The sequence below is a fragment of the Scylla paramamosain genome, chromosome 3, assembly GCF_035594125.1.
Source record: "Scylla paramamosain isolate STU-SP2022 chromosome 3, ASM3559412v1, whole genome shotgun sequence".
NCBI classification, from domain to species: domain Eukaryota; kingdom Metazoa; phylum Arthropoda; class Malacostraca; order Decapoda; family Portunidae; genus Scylla; species Scylla paramamosain.
The window spans coordinates 11,466,087-11,489,852 of NC_087153.1; the positions used below are offsets into that span (position 1 = coordinate 11,466,087).

At 45.9% G+C, this 23,766-nt stretch overlaps 1 protein-coding gene across 7 annotated transcripts in view; it reads right to left on the reverse strand.

The window, feature by feature from the left end:
• LOC135090232 (uncharacterized) overlaps positions 1-23,766 on the reverse strand; it is a 238,062-nt gene that overhangs the window by 98,846 nt on the left and 115,450 nt on the right. Inside the window, exon 1 of one of the 7 annotated variants that reach the window (XM_063986814.1) lies at positions 22,615-23,506. The exons of the other annotated variants lie outside the window; for them this stretch is intronic. Coding sequence (XP_063842884.1) covers positions 22,615-22,646 — 32 coding nt within the window. The 5' untranslated portion in view covers positions 22,647-23,506. Of the gene's footprint in view, positions 1-22,614; positions 23,507-23,766 lie in introns of those variants that run through there. 7 annotated transcript variants of the gene reach the window in all.

The window sequence follows — 23,766 nt, forward strand, 5'->3', positions numbered from 1 at the left end:
ACACGGGTGACAATGATACAACAGACCAGACTTCCTCTGTACAAAATTGCTGGGCGGGGCGAAGCAACAACATAACAGTAAAATTACATTATCGTACTAAACCATCCTTATAACACTCATGGAAACTGCAGATACTTTAGAGTAAAAAAAAAAAAAAAAAAAAAAAAAAAAACTACTTTTACATGAAGACTTTTAACTTTTATCTTGCTGGGTGCAGAATGACATAATTGTTTGAAATGGGGCGTGGAGGTCCTTGAAATAAGCAAGTTTAGCAGAAGAAAGTTTAGCTAAAAAAGAATGAACGTGAGTCCTCAGCACTGCATGGAGCCATTCGTACTATCTCGGAAAAGTGTCCATGCAAGTTTCATTATCGTTATTATTATCATGTTTTATGCGGTGCTGTGAATGTTAACAGAGGAAGACAATAATATTAAAAGAGTTGAAAAGTCTACAGTGAATTTCCACAGTTTAAATTTAAAGAGCAAGAACCAGCAGGAGTAACCACTTTGTTGTTATTTTCACCAACCTCTGAATGTTAACAAAGGAGGATCGTGGGAGTAAATGAGTAAAAAGTCTACAGTGCACGAGATTTAGACATCGCAGAGGGTAGGCACTAACAAGCATAACAGACAGACGTATTGCACCTCCGAGCGTTCATCAGCAACGACTCTGCAACTGTGCCAAAATGATGGAGGAAAGGGGACGAAGGGAAAGGAAAGAAAGGAAAGCATAGCGAAGAAAATGAAGGTGAGAGAAGGGAATGGAAGAGAAGGGAAAGGAAAGAAAGGAGAAGAAAACTAAGGAAAAGGAAGGAAAGGAAAGTATATGAAAGGAGAGGAAGGGAAGGGGAGGGAAAGGAAACGAAAGGAGAAAAAGAAAACTAGGGAGATAGGAAGAGACGAGTGGAAAGGAAAGGAGAGAACAAATAAGGGAATAGGAAGTAAGAGACACAAGATGAGACAATAACTGCAGGAGGAGTAAGCTCGGAAATCCAGGAGGAAGGAGGATGACACACAAATACATCATCTATTTTCGGATTTCCCGGAGGAGGCGACGATCATGTGCTGCGCGAGAAAGGCTGTGATGGCGTTACTCACTTCCACTTCCCTTTTTCCTACACTTCCTGAATCCGCCTCACTGCCGCCAAGAAGTGAGCAGCCAATACCCGCCCGGAGTGACCAAACTTATCCAGTGTCTTGCCTAACTGGGTAGAATGACTCCTGGAAGACCTTGATTGGAGCTGACTCGTCCCAGTCCATCCGAACCACTTAGATCACTTAACTGTAGCCATCCGGAGGACACACACACACACACACACACACACACACACACACACACACACACACACACACACTCTGCTCACTAACGTTTTTTTTTACTATACTCTACATGGACTGGCACCTTCAATGGGTGATTTGTGTTGGCCTAGGACAGAGCCCCTCATAAAAAAAAATAAAAAAATAAATAAATGCTTGACCGCGAGGATAGTTATCATGGAGCTGAGCGAGAGAGAGAGAGAGAGAGAGAGAGAGAGAGAGAGAGAGAGAGAGAGAGAGAGAGAGAGAGAGAGAGAGAGAGAGAGAGAGAGAGAGAGAGAGAGAGAGAGAGAGAGAGAGAGAGACCCAATGCAGACAAAAGCACGAGGTTCTGTGTTCACATTTATGTAATCTCATGCCTGACCGGACCATGACGAGAACACAGGACGGTGCCGAGAAGTGGTGGTGGTGGTGGTGGTGGTGGTGGTGGTGGTGGTGGTGGTGGTGCTGCTGCTGCTGCTGCTGCTGCTTCCCGCCCAAGCCAAGACTCTAATACGGGTCACTAACTTGATTTTAAGCCAGCGGTGGGTCAGCAGATGGCGGCCAAGACAAAACATTACATCACCGGCCCGGGAAAACTAATAAAGCGTGGGAAAATTAAATTAAGCAAGGATAATGCACACAAAACACGCACGTATACGAACAAAGAAAACAAAGGAACGGATGCAAATTAATTTAAAAAACCAAGACGGACAAAGAGAGAAGTAATAAAGGAGGAGCCAAAGAAGAGACAAAATAGTATAGGAGAAAAGAAAGAAGAGGCAGGAAGTAAGAGACGATGTTTAGAAGTTTCGCGCAACGAGCTGGAAAGGGAAAGGCGTGGTGGGCGGAGGAGAGCGCACGCAGGGAGGGACTAGAGAGAGTGAGTGGTCTGGGGAAACAGGTAACAGGTGTGAGACTAAAGGTAAGAATGCACTGTACCTGTAAGACACTGGACAGGGCCACATGTTACCTCATCCTCGTGGGAAAGACCAAGAGGACGAGGAGGAGGAGGAGGAGAGGAGGAATGTAAAGAAATACAAAGGAAGACCAAACAACATCAGATATTCAGATCCTTACTACTAGACTGGTTGAATTTCACATGGACAACAACCTCTCCTAATAATTTTTCACTTCAGGCTTCCTTTCCTCTCTCCCATCTCCTCTCCCCAAACGTTTTTTTTTTTTTTCTCCATCTCTCCTCCCCAATCTGTTTTTCTCCCTATCTCTCCCCCTCTGTTTTTCTCCCTATCTCTCCCCCTCAAACATTTTTCTCCACAGATTGTTTTCTTCCTCATCCCTCCTCCCCATTTTTTTTTTCCTCTCCATCTCTTCCATAAACTATTGTCTCCCCATCACTCCTCCCCAAGCAGTTTTTTTACTCCATCTTTCCTCCCTAAACATTTTTCCTAACAATCTCTCCTCCCCAAACTGTCCTTTTATTTTTTCTCTTCACAGATTATTTTCCTCCCCAGACAGCTTTTATTTTTCTCCATCTCTCCTCCCCAAACTGCACTGCATTCAAAAGACGCTGAGGATGAGAAGGAAAAGGACTAATTAATTACTCTATGTGATTTAATATTACCAACCTTTAGGGCACATGCAATACCCTCCCCCCGCCCCCCCCCCTCTCTCTCTCTCTCTCTCTCTCTCTCTCTCTCTCTCTCTCTCTCTCTCTCTCTCTCTCTCTCTCTCTCTCTCTCTCTCCGTGCCTTCCACCTCCCTGCCCTTCCGCGATTTCTCTGCCCGCGCCACAACCACCGCTAGGGTTCTTCCGCTGGCCAATCCCACTAATTCGTGAGGATGGCTCTTGCAGGAGCTGCGGGAGACTGTAGGGCCCTTAATGCGAATGTGCTGCCAAACTCTCTCTCTCTCTCTCTCTCTCTCTCTCTCTCTCTCTCTCTCTCTCTCTCTCTCTCTCTCTCTCTCTCTCTCTCTCTCTCTCTCTCTCTCTCTCTCTCTCTCTCTGACTATTACATAAAATTGTGGAAACATTCAAAGGTCATATGAAGGAAGGAAGGAAAAGGAAGGGAGGAAAGAAAGAGAGAGAGGGAGAGGCGGAAAAATAGGTCAGCATGGGAGGCAGGTCACGACAGATCAAGGGAGAGGGAGGAAGGGAGGGAGGAATGGATGGAGGTCACAACACCGATCGGAAAATTCATCAGGGTCACACTTTCTTCCATTTCCTCTTGCCAGTTGCAGTCAGTCGCCGAGAGTGCTTGTGTGGGAGAGGGAGAAGGAGAGGGAGGGGGTGGGGGCAAGAGGTGTGTGTGTGTGTGTGTGTCGGAATCTCAGTATTTCTCCTGTTTAAATGTGGAAATATCGTTAACATGTCAATTGAACCATAACAAACCCTTAAAAACCATTAAGCTTCAACTACTGGAACCTTTGAAGTGTAGTGGAGGCGCGGTGTAGAAGTGTTTCAGAATATGGTCTTAAAACTTAACATAACGTCTTCTCCCTACCTCCTTCCCTCCCTCCCCTGCTGTCTTTGCTTCCTCCCTTCCACAGTCCCTAAAAACCGCAGCGCCTTAACGGAAGAATCCACTCCTGGCCAATTGCAGTGAGACTCGTCCGTTCCCTGGATCTTTTGTCTCCTTATTGTCAGCAACCTGAATGTTCTCACGTCCTTTGCTCTTCCCGCCCTACCCCCTACGGCCACACACACACACACACACACACACACACACACACACACACACACACACACAAAGAAAGATGGATAATTTTCTTATTTACCACAGTTTACATAAAAAAAAAAAATCATACAGAATTAATTATATCAACGTCTATAGCACATAAAAACAAGAACTATGAAAATAAATAATAGAAAAGACGTAAAAAATATCAATGACTATAATACACGAAAACATGAACAAGGAAAGCTAATACACACACACACACACACACACACACACACGCACACACACACACACACACACACACACACACACACATACACACACACACACACACACACGGTTAATACCACTTTCTCATATAGTCGGTTTCCTTCCCAAATGAGACGAAATTTGGATTAGGGAAGAGGCAGGTCATCGCTGGAATAATGAAGCGGGTCACTCAGCGGAAAGGAGAGACGCCCTAATTCGGCATCACTCCCTCCTCTCCCCTTACCCACCTCGCCCCTAAATGGAGAGGAAGAATAGACGAGGAGGAGAAACGAGACTTTGATAACACAGCAAAACACCGAGACAGAGGGGCCGGTGTAACCAAATACTCCTGAAATCACTGGAGGTGCATTTCTTACTTTTTTTTCTTCCAGTTCTCTTCCGTGCGTGACTTGGGCGGCAGAAGGCACGCGAACCTCCGTTTCCTTTCTGGCGGTGGTATTATGTTGTCCGGCGCGGCGCAGGGTTTCTTCTTGACAGGAATGACCACGACCAAGAGAGATATGCTGGTTTAGAGGCACGATGGCGGTGCTACAATCCCTCCTTGTGAGATCATTCTTCCTTCTCTGTTCTATATGATGATGTGAGAGTTCTCGCCGCCTTAAAGTCTTGTCTTATTAAACGTTTCTGTCTCTAATAATAAAGACAAATTTTGAAAGGCTACAGAGATGATCAGTCGGGTTCACATGGTTCCTTTCCCTACTGACGGTGAAGCTTCCTCTTCAAAACATCACTAAAATCAAGAAAATATCTTTGAAAACTGCAAAAATTTCACTAGAGCTTGTTGGAAATAGTCTAGATAGGAACCGTGAAATGTTTCAAAATACGAATTACGTAACTTTCATGTCCCGTATCTTCAGTGAGCCGTGACGTATTTCATAAGACTGCCTGTTCACCTGATCAGGGCGTGAGGCACCGCGGCCCTCACCAATGCTCCCCCGGCACCCTCATCTGATCAGGGCGTGAGGCACCGCGGCCCTCACCAATGCTCCACGGCACCCTACAGTGAGCTCACCATAGACAAATAAATTGATAGTTTATTGACTACAGATTACTTAATGCACGAGGTAAATATAAAAAAAGAATAATAAAAAGGCCATGATCAAAAATGAGTTAGAAGAAATACCTACTTATGCACACATTTATGGTCCACAATATACGTTAAACTCTCAGTTTCTCTCAGCTCTCGGTTCTCTCCAGTACTGTTCAGCCCAAAACCTGCGTGATTGGATGAGTTCAGATGCAGGATGAGTCAACAGGAACACTGATGTCAATGGGAGAAAAATTAAACGTGGAGCAAAACGAAATCGTTACATTTGCCTTTATGTTTCATCCCACGAGGATGCGAGGCAGTTCAAGTGGAAGACACAAACAAGCAGAAAACATGAGAGGCATCGTTACTGCGAAATCAGCGGAGCGAAACCTAAAAATCACGACGTGTTACCTTTGAGTTTATATATTCAACTTTTTTTTTTATTTTGTTCGCTCTACTGCAACGGCGCGCTGGCCCCTCCTCTCCCACCACCCCCAGACAATCATGAGTCTTTAAAAAGGATCGGAGGGAATGGAAGGTGGTTAAGGAGACTTTCTATGGCACAGTCTTCACCTCCAACCTTGCCTTGCCCTGCCACGGTGTTCAGAAAGGTGTGTAATAATGCCGCATCAAGGACTCGGGTAACAATGATAACAACACTCGCACCCATTACCACAATTACGGCAAGAAGCATGTGAAGTGTTCAAGCAACTGTTACTTCCAGGTGTCGAGTCTTAAGGTCTCAGTCCTTCATCTGACAAGACGAGTGTTGGGAAATCCCCGACAGAGTGGGAGATATTAGTATTGTGCCGCCGCCCCGATCAGCGACATACCTTCACACCGAAATTATTTCCTCGAGTCTGGCGGGAGTTTCTTACGTTGCTTTTTTCACCCACATCACCCTGACCCGCTCACCTCAGCCACCGTCATCATTCCCCACATTTATATACTTATTCGAGCATACATGCATACATACATACATACATACATTCATACATATGTAAATAAATAAAAAATGTATACATGCTAAATCCGTACATAAGTATATACGTACGTGCAGACAGACATACAGACATAGTAAGTAGATACAAAATACATGCATGCTATAAGCATAAATAAATAAATGCATGCATACAGACAGACAGATATACGACACACACACACACACACACACACACACACACACACACACACACACACACACACACACATTTTCTCACAAACACACTTATATTTTCTCTTGCAAAAAAAAAAAAAAAAAAAAAAAAAAAAAAAAAAAAAAACACCAGTCTGAAGGCATACTGGTACGGTACTTGTCGACCCGAGATTATATGAACATAAGAACACAAAGGAAGCAACAAGAAGCCAGCAGGTTTACACGCGGCAGTCTCTACGTGAAGCACATCAACCTAGCAACATAAATCCACTTGTCATCCATATTTATAAACTCATCAAGTAAAGTGTTTTGTACTGGACGTCTTTTTAGCCTTCTCGCAACCAATGATTCTTGCCATTACTTGTCTATAGCTCTTGAAAACGTCACTTCTGTATTCAGACGCTGATAAAAGTCTTCTCAAAGCGACAACACCGACGCCACGTAGTTGTGTAGTTTCCTCGACAAGCTAATGTGTATCAGTGCGGGTCATTGGTCCTGCGTCACCACTCAGCAATAAGTAGATCCAGACCCCGTCCCAGCCCCTCATGGTTAACGGAAAACTGTCACGCCGGGGAAAAAGGACGTCACATCAACTTGACCTTTTTTTCAGTGAGTCGTTCTTGCGGTGGATTCACGACGGCCACACGCAGCTTGCCTATTCTTTCCCCTTCCCCTTCGCCTGTCTAACGCTTCTTCATTCCTTCTTTTTACCCTCCCTCACTGACTCTCACGTACTATTCTTAAAAGCCTTGGATTCTCTTAAAGACTATTTTATAAGACCACACAGATGATTAGTAGGAGGATTCTTGTGATATTTTGTCCTATTGCTGATGTAGAATCCTCAGTACACTATAATTAGAATGAAGACACTCTTGGAAATCCAGGAAATATCATCATCATCATCACCATCATCACCACCACCCCATTAGCCACAGCAGCAGCAGCAGCAGCAGCACATTTCTCAGTACACGGGAGCATCGCCAAAATAATTAGCAATAAACACAACAATATTTCCAGCATTTGTGTGTTCTCCCGGTTTATGTGTGAGTCCCCCCTCAGTCTGATCACCTGCATTACCAGCGCGGGTGTACCTTTCGGCTAAGCGACACTCCCTTTGGCGACCACAGAGGCCAGGGTCGCCATGGGGTCACGAAGCAAAAACGGGCCACTTCCTCCACGAGGATGCCATCTTAGTAATTATCTGCTTCAACCACCACGTCAAAGACTAAAGATGTTTTTGTTACGTGGTAGCTAGTTGAAGGTTTATGTTAAAGGGAGAGAAAAAATATATCCTTGGCAGCTCATCTTTGTCGTGTATTCCAGTGAGTGAGATTTGCGCTATATTTTACGTAATTATTTGCCCAAACCATCATGTCTAACACTCTATGGATGTTGTTTTTGTTACGTGGCAGTCAGCTGAGGGCTGAGGGCTTATGGTAAAGCTATATATACGAGTATATATATATATATATATATATATATATATATATATATATATATATATATATATATATATATATATATATATATATATATATATATATATATTTTCATCTGACAGCCCATGTTGTTCATGTATTGCAACAAGGAAGATTTGCACTAACTTTTATGTAGCAATTATTTACCTAAAGCACCACATCCAAGACTAAGGATGTTTTCGCCACATAACAGCCAGCTGAGGGTTTGTGTTAAAGAGAGGGAAAAAAAAAAAAATCTTCCTGACAACACATCTTGGTCGTGTGTTCCAACGAAAAAGATTTGCGCAAACTTTTATATATATATATATATATATATATATATATATATATATATATATATATATATATATATATATATATATATATATATATATATATATATATATATATATATATATATATATATATATATATATATATATATATATATATATATATATATATATATATATATATATATATATATAATAGTTTACAGTTTCACGCTTTTGCCTCTGTAAAGTTGCCTTTCTGAGATGCAATTTTGCTTTTTCCGAGGAGCCCTGGAAGCCTCGAGAGCATTACCAGGCGATCACAGACGAGTTGACTCAGGCTGTTCCATCCAACACCCTCCTTATGGCCAATGGGGAAAGGACCAAGAGGGATCGGCCACTACTGAGAAGTGACCTGAGTCTAAGATGTGAACACAATGAAAAGTGAGACATTAACTACACGTGTGAGAGTAAAATCAGCAAAATACTTCCAAGAGTACAAACATAAGACAACACAGTTTAGAAAATCGCTGCTAAGTACATAAGAGGAGATGGCAAACGTGCAGGACGCGCATGAGTAGCGCTGGAATGTGTTGGGCGCGGGGTGAGCTGTGCGTAGCGGGCCTCGCCTCCAGTGCTAGTAGCAAGAGAGTCTTCTTGGCAAGGAGTGGGGCATCTTGCAGAGCTGGACGTGACCCACTGATGCATACAAACTATCCATTCATCATATACCTGAGTGAATGAACGGGATGGGGCATCTTAACATCACTAAATGAAGAAAAATACTTTGGGCGTCCACATCAAACATCCGAGAGATTCATTCCCAAAAGAATATGAGAAAATATGGGGACTTCACTGCCAAGAACCAAATGACCGACACAAAAGATCATGAGTACTTTAAAATACCAAACTACCAAACACCTCATATGATCCATAAATTTATCCAACCTCCTCTTGAAATTATCTACAGCCTACATATACACTTGTCACGGTCTTGATAAGTTTACCTCATTCATTTACAACGCTATTAATGAATCATCTACACACCTAACTAATTAACGTGACACAGCGACTGGCAAACACCGTCACTCTGATGCAACACCAATCTCCTCCTATGTCTGTGTACGTCCTTGCCACATCATAGTTTATTCCATTCATTTACAGCCATATTTATGAACCATCTACGTATCCAACTACCTAACGTGACACAGCGACTGGCAAACACCGTCACCCTGATGTAACACAAATCTCCTCCTTTCTATTCCTGGCAATAATAAGAAACTTGGCGAGCAGTTCCGTTTCCGTTGCCTCGCTTCCTCTCCAGGTCAACACTTTTGCAACTCTCACCTGGGTTCCTGCCGCGCCGTCCCACTCCTGCCACCCTGCGCCACCACCACCACCACAGCCATCACCACCACTACCACCACTACCACCACTACCACCACCACAGACATCACCACCATCAAACACTGCCACCGAAACGCCAAATTAAATTCTCGTCGTGAAAGTGCCACACTTGAAAAATAAATTAAATCTCTCTCTCTCTCTCTCTCTCTCTCTCTCTCTCTCTCTCTCTCTCTCTCTCTCTCTCTCTCTCTCTCTCTCTCTCTCTCTCTCTCTCTCTCTCTCTCTCTCTCTCTCATATAATTATCTAATCTTTTCGGCTCCCTTCGCACAGGTAAAAGCTGACGCGGGTCTTCCCTCACCTCATATATGGGAGGTGTGTGTGGGTGCTTCCCTCGGCGATGACTTGCTATCACACACTAACACATTGAGCTGTCTTGGTGCTGAAGGGCGTTGTTATTAATATTTGTCTCTTGCGGCACCGTAAACAGCGCGTGGCCTTTGTAAAATTAAAGTGGCAATATCGTCTTATTAGTGGAGCTCAATGCGGGTTTTTTTTTTTTTTATTTATTTATTTCTATTATTATTTTTTTTTTTGTCTTCAGTATATGTAAGTACGCTTGCATGGACTGTACTCCTGGTGAAGTTTATATGTAGCATTATTATTTACTTTTATTTACTTGTTTGTTTATTTATTTTCATTTATTTCTTTACGTGTTAAGAAGACTAGACAAGAGCACAAATACGAGAGAAAAAAAAAGAGGGGAAAAAAAACAACGTTCAATTTACCGGTTCCTAAAAAAGTCAAAGGAAGAATATAAAATGTTCGCCAATGCAGACAGAGAATGTTGCACTTTTCTCAACAAATATCACATTCTAAAAAAAAAAAAAGGGACATAAAAACCCAACAGTTATCGACACAATACACCGAAAAAAATGTACGAATGAATACATATAAACCTTTCCAATGTTCTATTCTTATCACGTCATTAAATACGAATTCCCAACTTTTCTGCCCAGTTTTTCATTCATTGAGGCCCCCCCCCAAAAAAAAAACAATAAATAAATACATAAATAAATAAAAAGCATTCGGGCTTCGAGTATGTTTAAGACAATGGGAAATTCTGTGGCCACATGTAATAGTGTGCAGGTGGGGCTGATCATGAGGCGAGTGGACACAGCAGTCAGGTCAGGTGAGTGGCGTTTTGTTTTTTTACACTTCCTAGTTGTGACCACTTGATGATGCATAGAGGAACTGATGACTTGGAGCACCAATGGAAAGAACGTTATATCAAGGGCCCTTATAAAGATTCGGTAAAGGACATCATAAAGTTTTTGAAGTGTCTGACCTTGCGTTAAATCCGGGGATATGAAGGGTACTGATGAATTAATTTGTCAAGTCACGCAATGAAGCTGTGAAATGTTTTCGTGCGTTTGGTCGGTTTTAGTTCTGTGTTCATGACTGTACACGTTCAACAAATAGGTGTATGTCGAACACACACACACACACACACACACACACACACGTTCAACATAAAACTAACATAATCGATTTATAACTAAGTAGATAAACATGAGTGGTTAATACATAGGTGGAGAAATGAAGAACGCCTGGTTATCCCTCCACGTCACGGGGCACAAATCACCTCTCACTTCCTTGTACGTAACGTCCCACGCGCCGTAAGTCTGCCTCCACGCTTGTTCTGAGTACCCTCCGCCCCACCCAATGTTAGTGAAAAACTTTCCCGTGCCCGCAGCCTCGCATTCGCCACAACACTCCCTCTCTCATCACCATATATGCTTTGATTACTAATTTCTCCTGGTTGAGTCAGCGGCAGACGCCACGCCACTCCCGACGTGTCAGCTGCTGGATGTGTTAGCGAGGGTCACTGGCGGAGGCGGTGGGTCCCGTCGACCGTGACCATTCCCTCCAACACATTTCCACGCCTCTCTCCACACAAGAGGCCCACCGCCCAGCCCCGCCCCGCCCTACACATCTCCCCGGACCAAGTCATTCCCCAAACACCCTGCACAGACTCCAGCCATATACTCGTATAACGAAACGCATTTCGCTACCAACCTAGATCAGATCAGATGGTGTTTATGGAAAGCAGCTTTTGCAACGGCACCTCTTTGTTCTTCTCAGTATGTATTTTCTTGCGTGCGTGCATGTGTGCCTTGTAAAGATTTCTTTTTTAATTATTTATCTCCTTTTTTCGAGCCTATTTCCCCTACACAAGTCTGTGTGCATTATACTCGTAGATATTTCCAATTATTTACTTCCATTTCCAGCTTCTCTCTTCCGCCAGTCTGTATACTAGATCTTTTGTTTCTTCCACCTTCCGCAAAACTACACTGACTCCTCGGCTCCAGCCCTCCTCGCCCCGCATACCTAACGTTCGCCTGCCCGTGTCCCCCTGAAGCTCTACCCAAAGCACAGTGTTTCTAATTCTGAATTCAGCCTTGCCTTGACCCCTTGAGAGCACAGCGCCGCCCAGCCCTCGATGCAGACACACAGCACTCCATGGGCCTCCATCAACCCGCCTCATGCCTCTCCACTGGCCACTCTTGTCTTGGAGATCCAGACACCGTGTTTCCCATTTGTTATTCTGCAGTCAGAGGGCAGAACATGGATGTGTGGACATGTTTGGATGTATACCTGGCTCGGCAAACACAGTGCATTTATCGATTACCTCGCCACGCCAGCAGTGAGCCGCTAAGGGATGGATACAGCGACACTAAGGGAAGGGCAGACCAACACGCTTCCCGGGGAGTGTACGTGTGAGGTGTGTGTGAGTGTACCTGTGTTTGTAATGACTCAACAGGTGTGTGTGTGTGTGTGTGTGTGAGGGGGGCATTTTCATCTCTCTCTCTCTCTCTCTCTCTCTCTCTCTCTCTCTCTCTCTCTCTCTCTCTCTCTCTCTCTCTCTCTCTCTCTCTCTCTCTCTCTCTCTCTCTGTCTGTCTCTCTCTCGCTTGACTGCCCTAACCCCCAACCCCCATCCAGCCCCGCCCTGCCCCCCAACCCCACTCCTGCCCCTCGCCCGCCACCTCGCATTCATTTCATATTTATAATCTGAATTTGGAATAATCTCCTATTTACTTGGCACACATTCCGGCCTCTGCAGCGCCTCACCACTGCCCTCCTGCCTGCGGTTTCAAGGATGCGTCTAAACATTGGCAATAAGAGTAAAGATAAGTCATAAAAATAAATTGGAAACTGAGAACAGATAAATAAAACAAATAAAGATAATAATGAAAATAAAACACGCCTAAACACTGAAAACACTCGTAAAACTAAGAAAGGTCATAAGAAAACACGTCGAAAACTGAGTTAAATGACTAATTAAATAAAAATAATGATAGAAATAATATACAACTCGAAGAAATATTAAGAGTAAATGTATACAGCAAGCGGAAAGTCCCTTCATGATAATGCATAAGACATTTGTAAAGTAAAAGCTCGGGAAATAAATCTATCTCGCTGCTGTAAACGTTGGACGCGCCTTATAAGACACGAGGAAACAGGTCCAACGGGTGAGGAAGTGAAGCTTAAGAGGTGAGTTGAGGTGAGAGAGAGAGAGAGAGAGAGAGAGAGAGAGAGAGAGAGAGAGAGAGAGAGAGAGAGAGAGAGAGAGAGAGAGAGAGAGAGAGAGAGAGAGAGAGAGAGAGAGAGAGAGAGAGAGAGAGAGAGAGAGAGAGAGAGAGAGAGAGAGAGGACGATCAAGCAAGTACAGAAAGCATTTGAATACATCAAGAAAACTGAAAGAGACACGAGACGTTTTTGGAGACCCCTGTTTGTCCAACCTGTGCTGTGAGGGTGGAGTGTGGCTGCGGAGGTGGGTGTTGCGGCTACATAGTGAGATATGGCGGTGGGTGAAGCGTGGGTGGGGCGCAAGATGGTTGTTTGTGTCAGTTACGATGTGTTTGCAGTAATATATAGAGTGAGGTGATCTGAGGGATGAGGTGGAGTGAGGTGAGGTTCTAAAAGATGATGTGGAGAAAGGTGACGGTCGGAGGGATGATGTGGCGTGAGGTAGGCGTCTCGGGAGGTGAGGGTCTGAAGAATGATGTAGAGTGAGTTAAGGGTCTGAAAGAAAGGAAAGAAAGAAAGGAAGGATGTGCTGGGTCAGTGAAAAACCTGGTGTCGGGGGCTGGAGGGCAGGGTGTCGTGAGGGCTAAGTCGGCAGTGTTAAGGGGTTGAGGGGAGCCTGTGAATAGCTTGGGCTCTGACTGGGCTGGAGTGAGGTGGACGCGGGATTATTGTGTGGGTGGAGTTGTTTAGACGGCGGAGGCAAGTGAACTGCGCCCCGTGACACGCCCCTTACAGTTTGCACACCACTGGGCACTGTGCACGCCTGCCGGCCTCTCACTCTCTCCCTAAGCGCCCTTGACCGGTCTCCACGCCCACACAAGTCAAGCATTCGGTTTATCAAAAAATCAATACTCTGCCACGAGTCAATATGCAGCTGGCCATTGACCGACCCTTGGCAGCGTTCCCTCATGCCATTTTTACTCATGAGGTAAACACTTGAATATTTTATTGAGAACCACCCTTCCTGACGAAGCACCACCACCACCACCACCACCACCACCACCACCACCACCACCACCAGCCACCTTGCACTAGGATCAATAATCAAGACGAGGCCCTTGGTACAGAGCTGCTCCCTGGCCCGCCACCTGCTGCTGCCCTGAGTATGTTCCCTTACTGTTTACTGGCTGAATATCTCCGGATGCATCAGTCTGTGGTGGAAAGGAGGAAAGCGAGAGGCAAACCAGAACCTCGCTCGCTCTCTCGCTCTCTCTCTCTCTCTCTCTCTCTCTCTCTCTCTCTCTCTCTCTCTCTCTCTCTCTCTCTCTTCTTCTTCTTCTTCAGCCAGCTTGCAGCAGCGATTACCATGACGTCAAGTTGTTCACCATCTCAAGCAGGTTATGTTCCTGCTTACCACTCTGATCAGATAGGCCGCTCTTAAAATCTATTATCATTTTTAAACTCCCTCCTCCCCGCATAGTCCACAAATGTAGTAAAAAAAATTTAGACTACTAATGAACAGCAGAACCAGAAATGCTCCTCCACATAAGACCTACAATACTGACTTTTATGTGGGGAACCGGGGAAGCCAGACATTTAGACATTTGAAAGGACACAATCCATCAACCTTGACACCACAAATAAATACCGTCGCATGGAAAAGAAATGAAATCGATTCGGTAGCCTATGTGCGTTCCTGCCTCACTGGGGTTATTTTAGACCACTGAGAGGCAGAATACTCACGTGGATCTTTTAATAACTCAAGCCATTTCTTTAAAGTCCAGAGAAGTTCGCCACGCCTCGCCACCTCTGCACAGTCGCCCCCATTCTCTCCTGACCTTGACTGCCGGTGAGGAGCAGGTGTGAGGGAACGCTTGGCAAACATAAACCGTAATGCTTCAGTAGTCACTCGCCCCTCCACATTCTCCCTTTCGCTCCCTCTCTCCTTCTCGTCCTCCACCTTGCCGCCACACCCATCCATCACACAATTAAACCCCACTAAAGAAGATAAAAATAAACAAGTGCATCAGTATAATAATATGACATATTATTCCCTTTAAAGGAAGTTGCAACCCCGTTCTCGCAAGGTCAACGCGACACTTCAGCCACACACACACACACACACACACACACACACACACACACACACACACACACACACACACACACACTGACAACTCCATTCACACCATGTTCAAAGTAAACAAAGAAAACACATTTCATTCCGGATTAAATCTTCCATGGGGGGGGGGGGTGAAGAAATAGAGGAGAACTGGAGGCGAGAGGGAGAGGAGAGAGACGAGGAGGGGAGGAGACTAACAATGATTGCACAAAACACGGCTCCTTGTTTCGTCCCAGCTGCCCCGAAGTCTGACCGACAGAGGATGGGATTCAAGGTTAGCCTCGTCATCAGGAGGTTATTGTTATTCCTCAGAGTCGTGTAATAGCGTCAGCACCCCCTGGCTCCCCGGCTCCCCTGGCTCCCTCCTTCGCGTGGCAGGACCGTGCAATGTTACACCCTGGGATGCCAACAGTACGTGTATTTTAAGCATTAGAAGTGTATAGAAAGTGGGGGAGGGGTAGGTAGTACGTAAAGACAAGGACGTACGTACGTACCGTCCCCGTGCCCCGGTACACAGTATTCCGAGGGGTAATGGCACAGTAGGCGCAGACACATCGTGGTAAGTACAGTATTCACATTCCCTGCTGGTGATGGATGGTAAGTAAATGGCCGCTGACTGCCTGATGACACCTTGGCGCGGTGGTGTAACTCGGAATAAAAACAATATTTATCCTTAACCAGCACTCGGCGTGTAGTCCCGAAGGCGAGCTATTCCCCCGTACGTGCCTTGTGCTTTTATGGAGACTGAACAGTATCATCCGGACGAGGCTGCGAGGGTCCATCATCAGGGGGTTCCACAGGTAACAGGTGCGGCCTAATTAATCCGCGACACCTGGCGGGCCTCGGGGTACCTGTGATGCGGCAGAGGGAGGGAGGGAGAGGAGGTGGGAGAGAAGGGAGGGGAAGGAGAGGGATACCTACTCCTAACCGTGGCTCTTATGTCTGCTATATCATCAACTTGAACGAGACGCAGAAGTAAAATATACATTCCTCTCCTCTTACTAAGGGCGGTCTGCTCTGCGCCGGGTCCTGGGTCGAGGAGGGTAAACAGATTTCTTTATTCTTTATATTTTTGTCTCGTGGTTTTCATGTCTGAAGTATTATCAACTTGAACGAGACGTAAAAGTATAGCATACATTCCTCTCCTTCGACTGCGAGTGGGCTGCGCTGCTGGCTTCTGACTCGAAAATGGCTTTGTTTTCTTATGTAAGAGGGGCAATAAAACTGACAAAAAAAATGCGGAAAAAAAGTCCACTGAAGCTACTACCAGTCTCCCAAAAAATCCAAAACTAGAGAAAAAGGGAAACAAAACTGGGAAAAAAACTAATTAAAGGTGCCAGTCCCTAAGGAAAACTAAGCAAAACGCGTTGGTAACCAGATATCCTTGTTTCTATACTCTCATCTGATCGTTTTAAAGGTTTTAAAGTCAACTGGCCTTCTGCAGCATTCCTATTCTAGCATGCTTTTATGCCCTCCCGCTACATGATGCACTATATGGCGAATATTCCTCGTAACACAAGCATCTGAGAGGAAACTAATACAAGTGTTGAAGTTCCTGAGATCCATAAGTGATCGAGAAAATGATGGAAAAGAGTCAGCAAGACAGTAGGGGTAGTGGTATGGGGTGATAGGGATGGTGTTGATGTGTATAGTCTTAGTATATGCGTTGGAAATATTGGTGGCGAAGTGAGCAGAGCAGTGGTCGTAGTAGTGTTGGAGATAGTGGTAAGGAAGGGAGAGCTAGACACCCCGAAGGACTTATTACCATTCATATGCAAATGGAAAAATAGTGAGGAAGAGGCTGCAATTTTCGGTCACGAGATCACCAATGACTGGAGAGACCTTACCCCTTGAATCACAAACACACACACACACACACACACACACACACACACACACACACACACACACACACACACACACACACACCAAGAACATGATGCATAAAACCAGCACGTGAATTATAATCAATGAAAAGAGAACGCTAGTAAGTTAGTGATGTTAAGGAAGATGAGCTGAATCGCATTACCCAATCTGTCTTCTTCCTCCCTTTCATCCCCTAGCCGGCAGCAGCAGCAGCATCCACAACCCGCCAACCTTCAGGGCTTGCTACCAAGGCCATCAACGCGCGGCTACACTGATGCACAAACAGTTGAAGGGTGAGTGGCCTGCTGGGGGAACGTGGCAATGCTGAAGAAAGTGAGAGGAAGATGAAAAAAAAAGGAGAGAAAAAATAGTGTAGGCTGTGAGTGAGGTGATAAGATAGCAAGTGAAAGAGCCATGTGTGGAATACTGGTGATAGGACTAAAACAAGTGAAAGGGGGAGCGGGAGAGAGGAGGAAAGGTTAGAGTTACAGTGGGTTTAAATGTGCGAGGGGAATACTTCCAAGACGGAGGAGAGCTGTGAGTGAGTGAGGAGTGCGTGGGGTGCTGTGGAAAAGGTCACTTGCTGCTAAGTAGGGTTCAGGTCAATGTCAGTCCCTATAAAGATAGCCAGTTTGCCTTCCCTCCTTTGCTCCTTCCCTGCTCGCCTCAACATGCGCCCCGTTCGCACTCACACTCCCTGCTCGGCCAGAACATGCTAACAAAGCCTCGTCCGTGTGTGACACTATAAATACTCCACCAATGATTGGATGGATATTTTGCCACTGACCTCAGCTTGCTCATGTATCTAATTTGATGAGGATCTTGCATGTCGTCGGTGTCTTGTCGCCTCACGCGGCATCACAGCGGCTTTTCCGTGGGACTGTGATGAGGCGCCCTATGAGGCAGCACGCTCCCCCAGGCTGCTCGCCTCGCCAGGACTCCACGTTCCTGACATGGAATGAAGGTCGCGACAAAATATAACAGGTTTAACCAAATAAGAAAAACTTCATGCCTTTCTTGACGTGGTGCTGAAGGATTCGCCCAAGGATATGAAGCTTCACATCCTCAAAGTGATGCTCCATGCAGAGAATTTTGAGAGCGACTCGGTGAAAACTTTGGCCAGAACAAGAATGCCATTAACTAACACCAGCAACTCAAGAGTCAAGGGACAATACTCTGAAACACTTCGCCGCACCTCCACGACTTTCAAAAGGCTCTAGTTAAAGTTACATAGGATTTTATGGATGCTGTTAGTTCTAGTAACAGATTAACAAGATTTCTACATTATTAACAGGAAAAACACTCTTGAAACCAAGCAAACTACATCTGTGACATTTGAAATTAGTCGTGATGAGAGAGCAAAGTGTTTCAGAATACGAGCCTCGAGCACAACGGGCGGCGGCAAAACAGACGCGGTGTTGGTGCCACTGGCGTCAAGTGTGGGGTTATCGAAGCGGCTAGCAGGGGTACTATGAATGCTGCGGGTAAGATAAGAGGAATGGGATAAGCGGACTCAGCCAGGCTATCCTTTGTTATGCTTATGTTCCTCCTCGCGGCCCACCCACCACCGACCTGCCTGGCTGTGTCGTTACCCCAGCCTGGCGAGCCCTAAGCGTGTGTTCCTCAACTTCTGATCACCAGAGTTTCCAAAGTGTTACCGTAAGAAAATATGTCCATTGCCTAAAACTTTGCCAGCTGCACCTTAAGGTCTTGGTCTCCTGAATGGCTGACTAGCTTCAGAAATCACTACAAAATCAGTGTTAACTTCCCTAATGACAAAATATAGCCTGCCTTCCAGTTCTTCTTACAAGGTACAGTAACTCACGTCCACTTGACAAACCAGGCAAGGAAGCGCTCTCACACTCACCAAACCTGCACCGAAGCCTCTCACATGACTCCAGGTAACCTGAAGCCACATGTCATTAACCATGCTGCTCACCTGCCACACTTCCGGCTAAGCATAAACAGGTGTTCATTTGACATTCACACGGCAAGGCGCACTACTCCAGGCGCTCGTGCTGCGCTCACAATCAGGCATTAAGAGTGGCGGAAGCGGGCCGACACATCCAGTTGTACATGATCCCTCCTGCCGCCCCCCATCCTGAGGCACGTAGTACATTGATAATTATGAAAGGGAAACATAACAGTGTGTAACAAGAGAAGGGCAATGATCCCACGCCTTGCATCATCTTGTAACTCACATGTACTTGAAAACCCCTAATTAACTCTTTCACTGCAAGACAATTTTCCTTATAATCACCAGTATAGGCTTTCAGACACCTATTTTTGTAATGATGTTTGTGAATTACATTTCTGTAGTCTAGAAACGACAAAAGTAACCTCTTGTTCTCCCCTTTCTTTTCTGTCCACGCATTTTTTGTCTACAATGCTCTAAATCTCAACAAAGGACGACCATGGCAGTAAAAGGCGTTAAAACAAAGAACACTTTAAGTTATGAGCAGCGTGCGAGTGCAAGAGGCTAGCCGGGTTTGTGGCGGGCGGGGCGGGACGCTCAGGGTAAGTGGCCGTTCCAAGCCTAACACAGCGGCCGTTCGGTAACTTCCTGGCCGTGTCCTCTCCCATGCCTCACTCCGCCTTATCACATGTGCATCTGCCGCGCCTTCCTCCATGTACGGTCTCAATTGGAGGTCTCATCGTAAACATCTCCAGTGTCCTTACATGCCGTGGGGTGTTAAAGACAAAGGAGATGAATGAAGCTCTTCTCCCCCAGTAGACGAGCGGCATTCAGCTGACCAGTTACGCTAAGACAATTTGCAGGAGCGTGGTTAAGGTAAGTGTGATAATTGAAGTGATGAGCGTGTCTCTATTATGAAAAGTAAAGGAGTGTGCGTACTGGAGAACACTTGTGAAAATGAGGGAGAAAAAATATAATAAGGGAGGTGACAGTACTGGCCGTGAAATTTAATGGAAAAAAAAAGTCTTCCTTGTGATGTAGATAGACTGAAGCCTCTCATTCTCCCCCACATTGCACTGCCGCCATGCACTCTTGTCCGTGTGATTCCCTCCCGTAGCAGCTTTCGTCATGTCAGCGCTGAGTGACAAGCAGCAGGAAGAGCAACAGCATCGGCCTCATTTACACATAACACGAGTCTACAGTCGGAACATTCGCTGCAACAAGCACCGGGTTTGTTAACAACGAAACAACAAACGCATGACGCAAAAAATAAATAAATAATAATAAATAAATAAATAAATACATAAAAATCTGTCACTTTCCTATACCATTTTTCTGATATTACCTTTTATTTATCTCCCTTTTTCTCCACTTCATCAAAACATTTATCTACCTATTGTCATCACCACTTTATCCAACTGATTACATGTGAAATATAAAGACGCCAAGGCAACATAATCAGTGAAGCAAGAAGAGAAAATTACTGAAATCTTCTAATGAAACAAAATAAGAAGTCACCACCCCCCCCTACCACACTCATCATCCTCAGGCCACACATTCCTCCACGACTTGGTGCGTCTCGTCCAAGGATGCGACACGTCCTCCTCCACCTCCTTCGTCTTGAGGCTCTTCCGTCGTGGGCTTCGTGCTGACATAAATCTATTTCTTATACTTCTGTTTCGTAGTTATCGTGTGTAATGTATTTTTGACAACAATGCTTTCCTTCTATTACTCCGAGTGGTCCGCGGTACAAGTTTCCGAATCGCTATGGGTCTATTATATTTATGAGGGACAACAAAACTCGGAAAAAAAAGCAAGTGTGGTAGTTAAAGATTCAGAAAGTAAGATAAAAATATACATATTTCGAAAACGACCTCGATTATAAGCGTACTTACGAAGACAAAAGACAACCTCCAGATGCACTTTCTCCTTTTCCTTGACTCATTACTCGTCCTGCAGCTCATCCTCCTATTTATGATTCCTCCACCTCACCACGCTTAACTCCTCCATTCCAGTGAAAAAAAATATTCCCACACTCAAGGGCTTGTCATTGTTGCAAGCAGTCTTCCGGCCCTGTAGGAGAGGGTTAGCATATGCGTGGAAAGGCAATAGTGCAATCTTCCTTGGTTCATCCTTCATAAACGACGCTTGGGAGTCAGTAACGTCACTCTCACGGTTCTCTTGGTGATTTCTTTATGCAGCGCGAGAAACAATACAATACTTTAATAAGCTGAGGGGAGATGGAAGGTTTAGGGCGGGGCCACAAGGTATGGGTGTAAGACAGGAGTGTGAGAAGATAGCAGCGGTGTTGAAGAGCACAAGAATAAATATGCTCGCAGGGCGTTCATCCGTTCCTGACAGCCCTCCGTGCGCAGGACAACACAACTCGGCAGACCAAGACAATGATTACTGTTCTACTCTACCGCATCTCAACACACCGTAGCGAGGCTGTCTGTTTGCGTGGCTCGATGGTGTGTTGGCTTTGCAAAGAAGTGAAGCTAATCCAAAATCACGTAAAGACACACACGAGCTGAATTAAGAGTTCACTACGATCGCCGCTTCTATAAAAGGTAAATCAAAAGATTTCTGAGATATATCTGGAGATGTCCCGATACTCTTCTCCAACAGTTCAAGTCACAGGAAAGGAGAAAAAACAAATTTAGTTCCATAGTTTACCAGAATGGCAGCAACAATTTCAAGTTCAAGTTCGTATTAGTGTGTCATCTTGCGCTGAGTAAGAAATGTCAAGAAGATTGGATGGGTGGGGAGGGGACGCCGTCTCCCGCACGGTCACCAGTTACTGGGCGGGCCGGGCAGCCCCGCCCTGCCTGGTCCTGCCGGAGCGTCGTTTGCGGGCCGAGGCTGCAACGCTAGCCTGGCCGCGTCCCCTTCAAGTACTCTTGGCGGGGTGGTGGCAAATTATTGTACTCAAACTTCCTAATTCAATATAATGGAAACTGAGTGGAGCAGCGCATCGAGCTGGAACAAGACCGACATGATTCATCTGACGAAAAACTTGCCGCCTGCAGGTGAAGCTGCGGGGCCTGGGGCGGGGAGCCTCGTGCGGGGGTGAAGGAACATCTGAACCGGAGTAAGTGTTGCCTGACTACTGTTAAAGCGATTCATGATATCGAAACGAGAGGGAAGAGTAAAAATATTTTGCGGCTGAATAATTACTGAGACGTGTAGAATGAGAAGACAGGTTGTAATGGTGATGAATGAAGGTGATGGTGGTTGTGGAGGTGGTAAAGGTAGTTGTGCTTGTGACTGTAGATGAATTTACATGAATACTGACATAAGTAACTCATGACACATAGTATCTACGAAGAACACAAGACGCAATACATAATCATACAAGTATGCATTGTGACTTCGAGCTAAAACAAACAGCTGTATCAAGCCTTACATTCCTATAGATCCTCGACAAAATCTCTCGACCCGAGCTGGGTTCCCTCACTCGCAGTCAACGACATTTCAGTGAGCGGCTGTGGAATGTTGTGGACATGTCTCAGTGTCCCGCGGGCACGGGAGGTTCTGAGGCAGACGGAGTGATGCACCTCAGCGTGGCGACGCCAGGAAGTCATCACAAGTCATCACGGGTACAGAATGCAACACCAGACACGATTCCCCGCGTGGACTCTAAACACACGGTGGGCGACAAGTAATGACATGCAAAGAGGACTAAACAAAAATGTGCATGTGTTTTCCTACCTGGAGTTAGGCTGGGCGAGCTTGAGTCTCATCTTGGCGTGGTCCCGTGCATGATGAAGGGCTGGCTAGCCTGACACACTCACAACACCACTGACTGTACACCACAACACCACCACCTCACACGCCACCCGCACTAAGGTGTGTGCACGCTCACCGCGCACACCCACAAAGATAACTCTCAGGATCACTGACTTTTTTCACACATTTACGTCTATGGACAATGACCCGCGGACGAACACACACCAACACCTGCACACACCGCCACACCGACCGCCGCACGAGGGGGAGTGAAGGTGCACTGCCGCGACGCGTCAGGCCGGGCAGGGTAGCAGTGTGGGGCTGGGGAGGACGCGTACAGGGACCCAGCAAACAACTAACTGTTCCCTCAGCCTGCCGCCGCCCGCCAGGTAGGGAGGTAAGGCAGGACTCGCTCCGGCCAAGCAGCGCTCAACCCTCCCAAATGCCGGGCCACCAACGCTAGTGTTTCTTACGTTTTCCTCGGCTCAGGACGCACGCAAGGTATCAGCAAGGTGTGGTAAAGACCGTACGCAGATGCATGCACGAAGCCAAGGGAACAATTATTTACTGAGATAATGTGGTCAGAATAACATGTAAAAAAATACAATCGTTCCAGAATGGTTTGGTCACCTTGCTTACAATCCTACGAGTTGCCGCACCACAAAACTTCCACAGATTGACCCGCGAGCACCACACCTTCACCCTCTGTTCCTTCACACCGAACATACTTGCGGAATCAACACTAGAACAAAAATGCGATAAATTCGAAAACCTCAACACAGAGCGACAAAGAGAGACCAACGTCTTAAATGGCACTAGGCAACCGTAGCCGCGTCATCCCTCCCTCTACCCTCAGAAAACCATGGGCGCATTCCTTTGTTGTGTGAAGGAATAACTTGCGTTAAAACCCAGCCCTGGCCCACTCTGCCCCTTCCCGGCGTGCCCTGTGAGCGGGGACACCAGGTCTGCTGCGCCTTCAGGAAAGACAAACTCACTCAACCTGTAGCGATGAAGGTGCAGTGAGTAATCTTGGCAGAGGTGAGGGCGGGCATGGAGGCAAGATGGAAGGGGAGGTGAGGCATGCGGGGTTTGGGATGTGAGGGGGAGAGGGGTCAAGGGAGAGTCGAAGAGGGA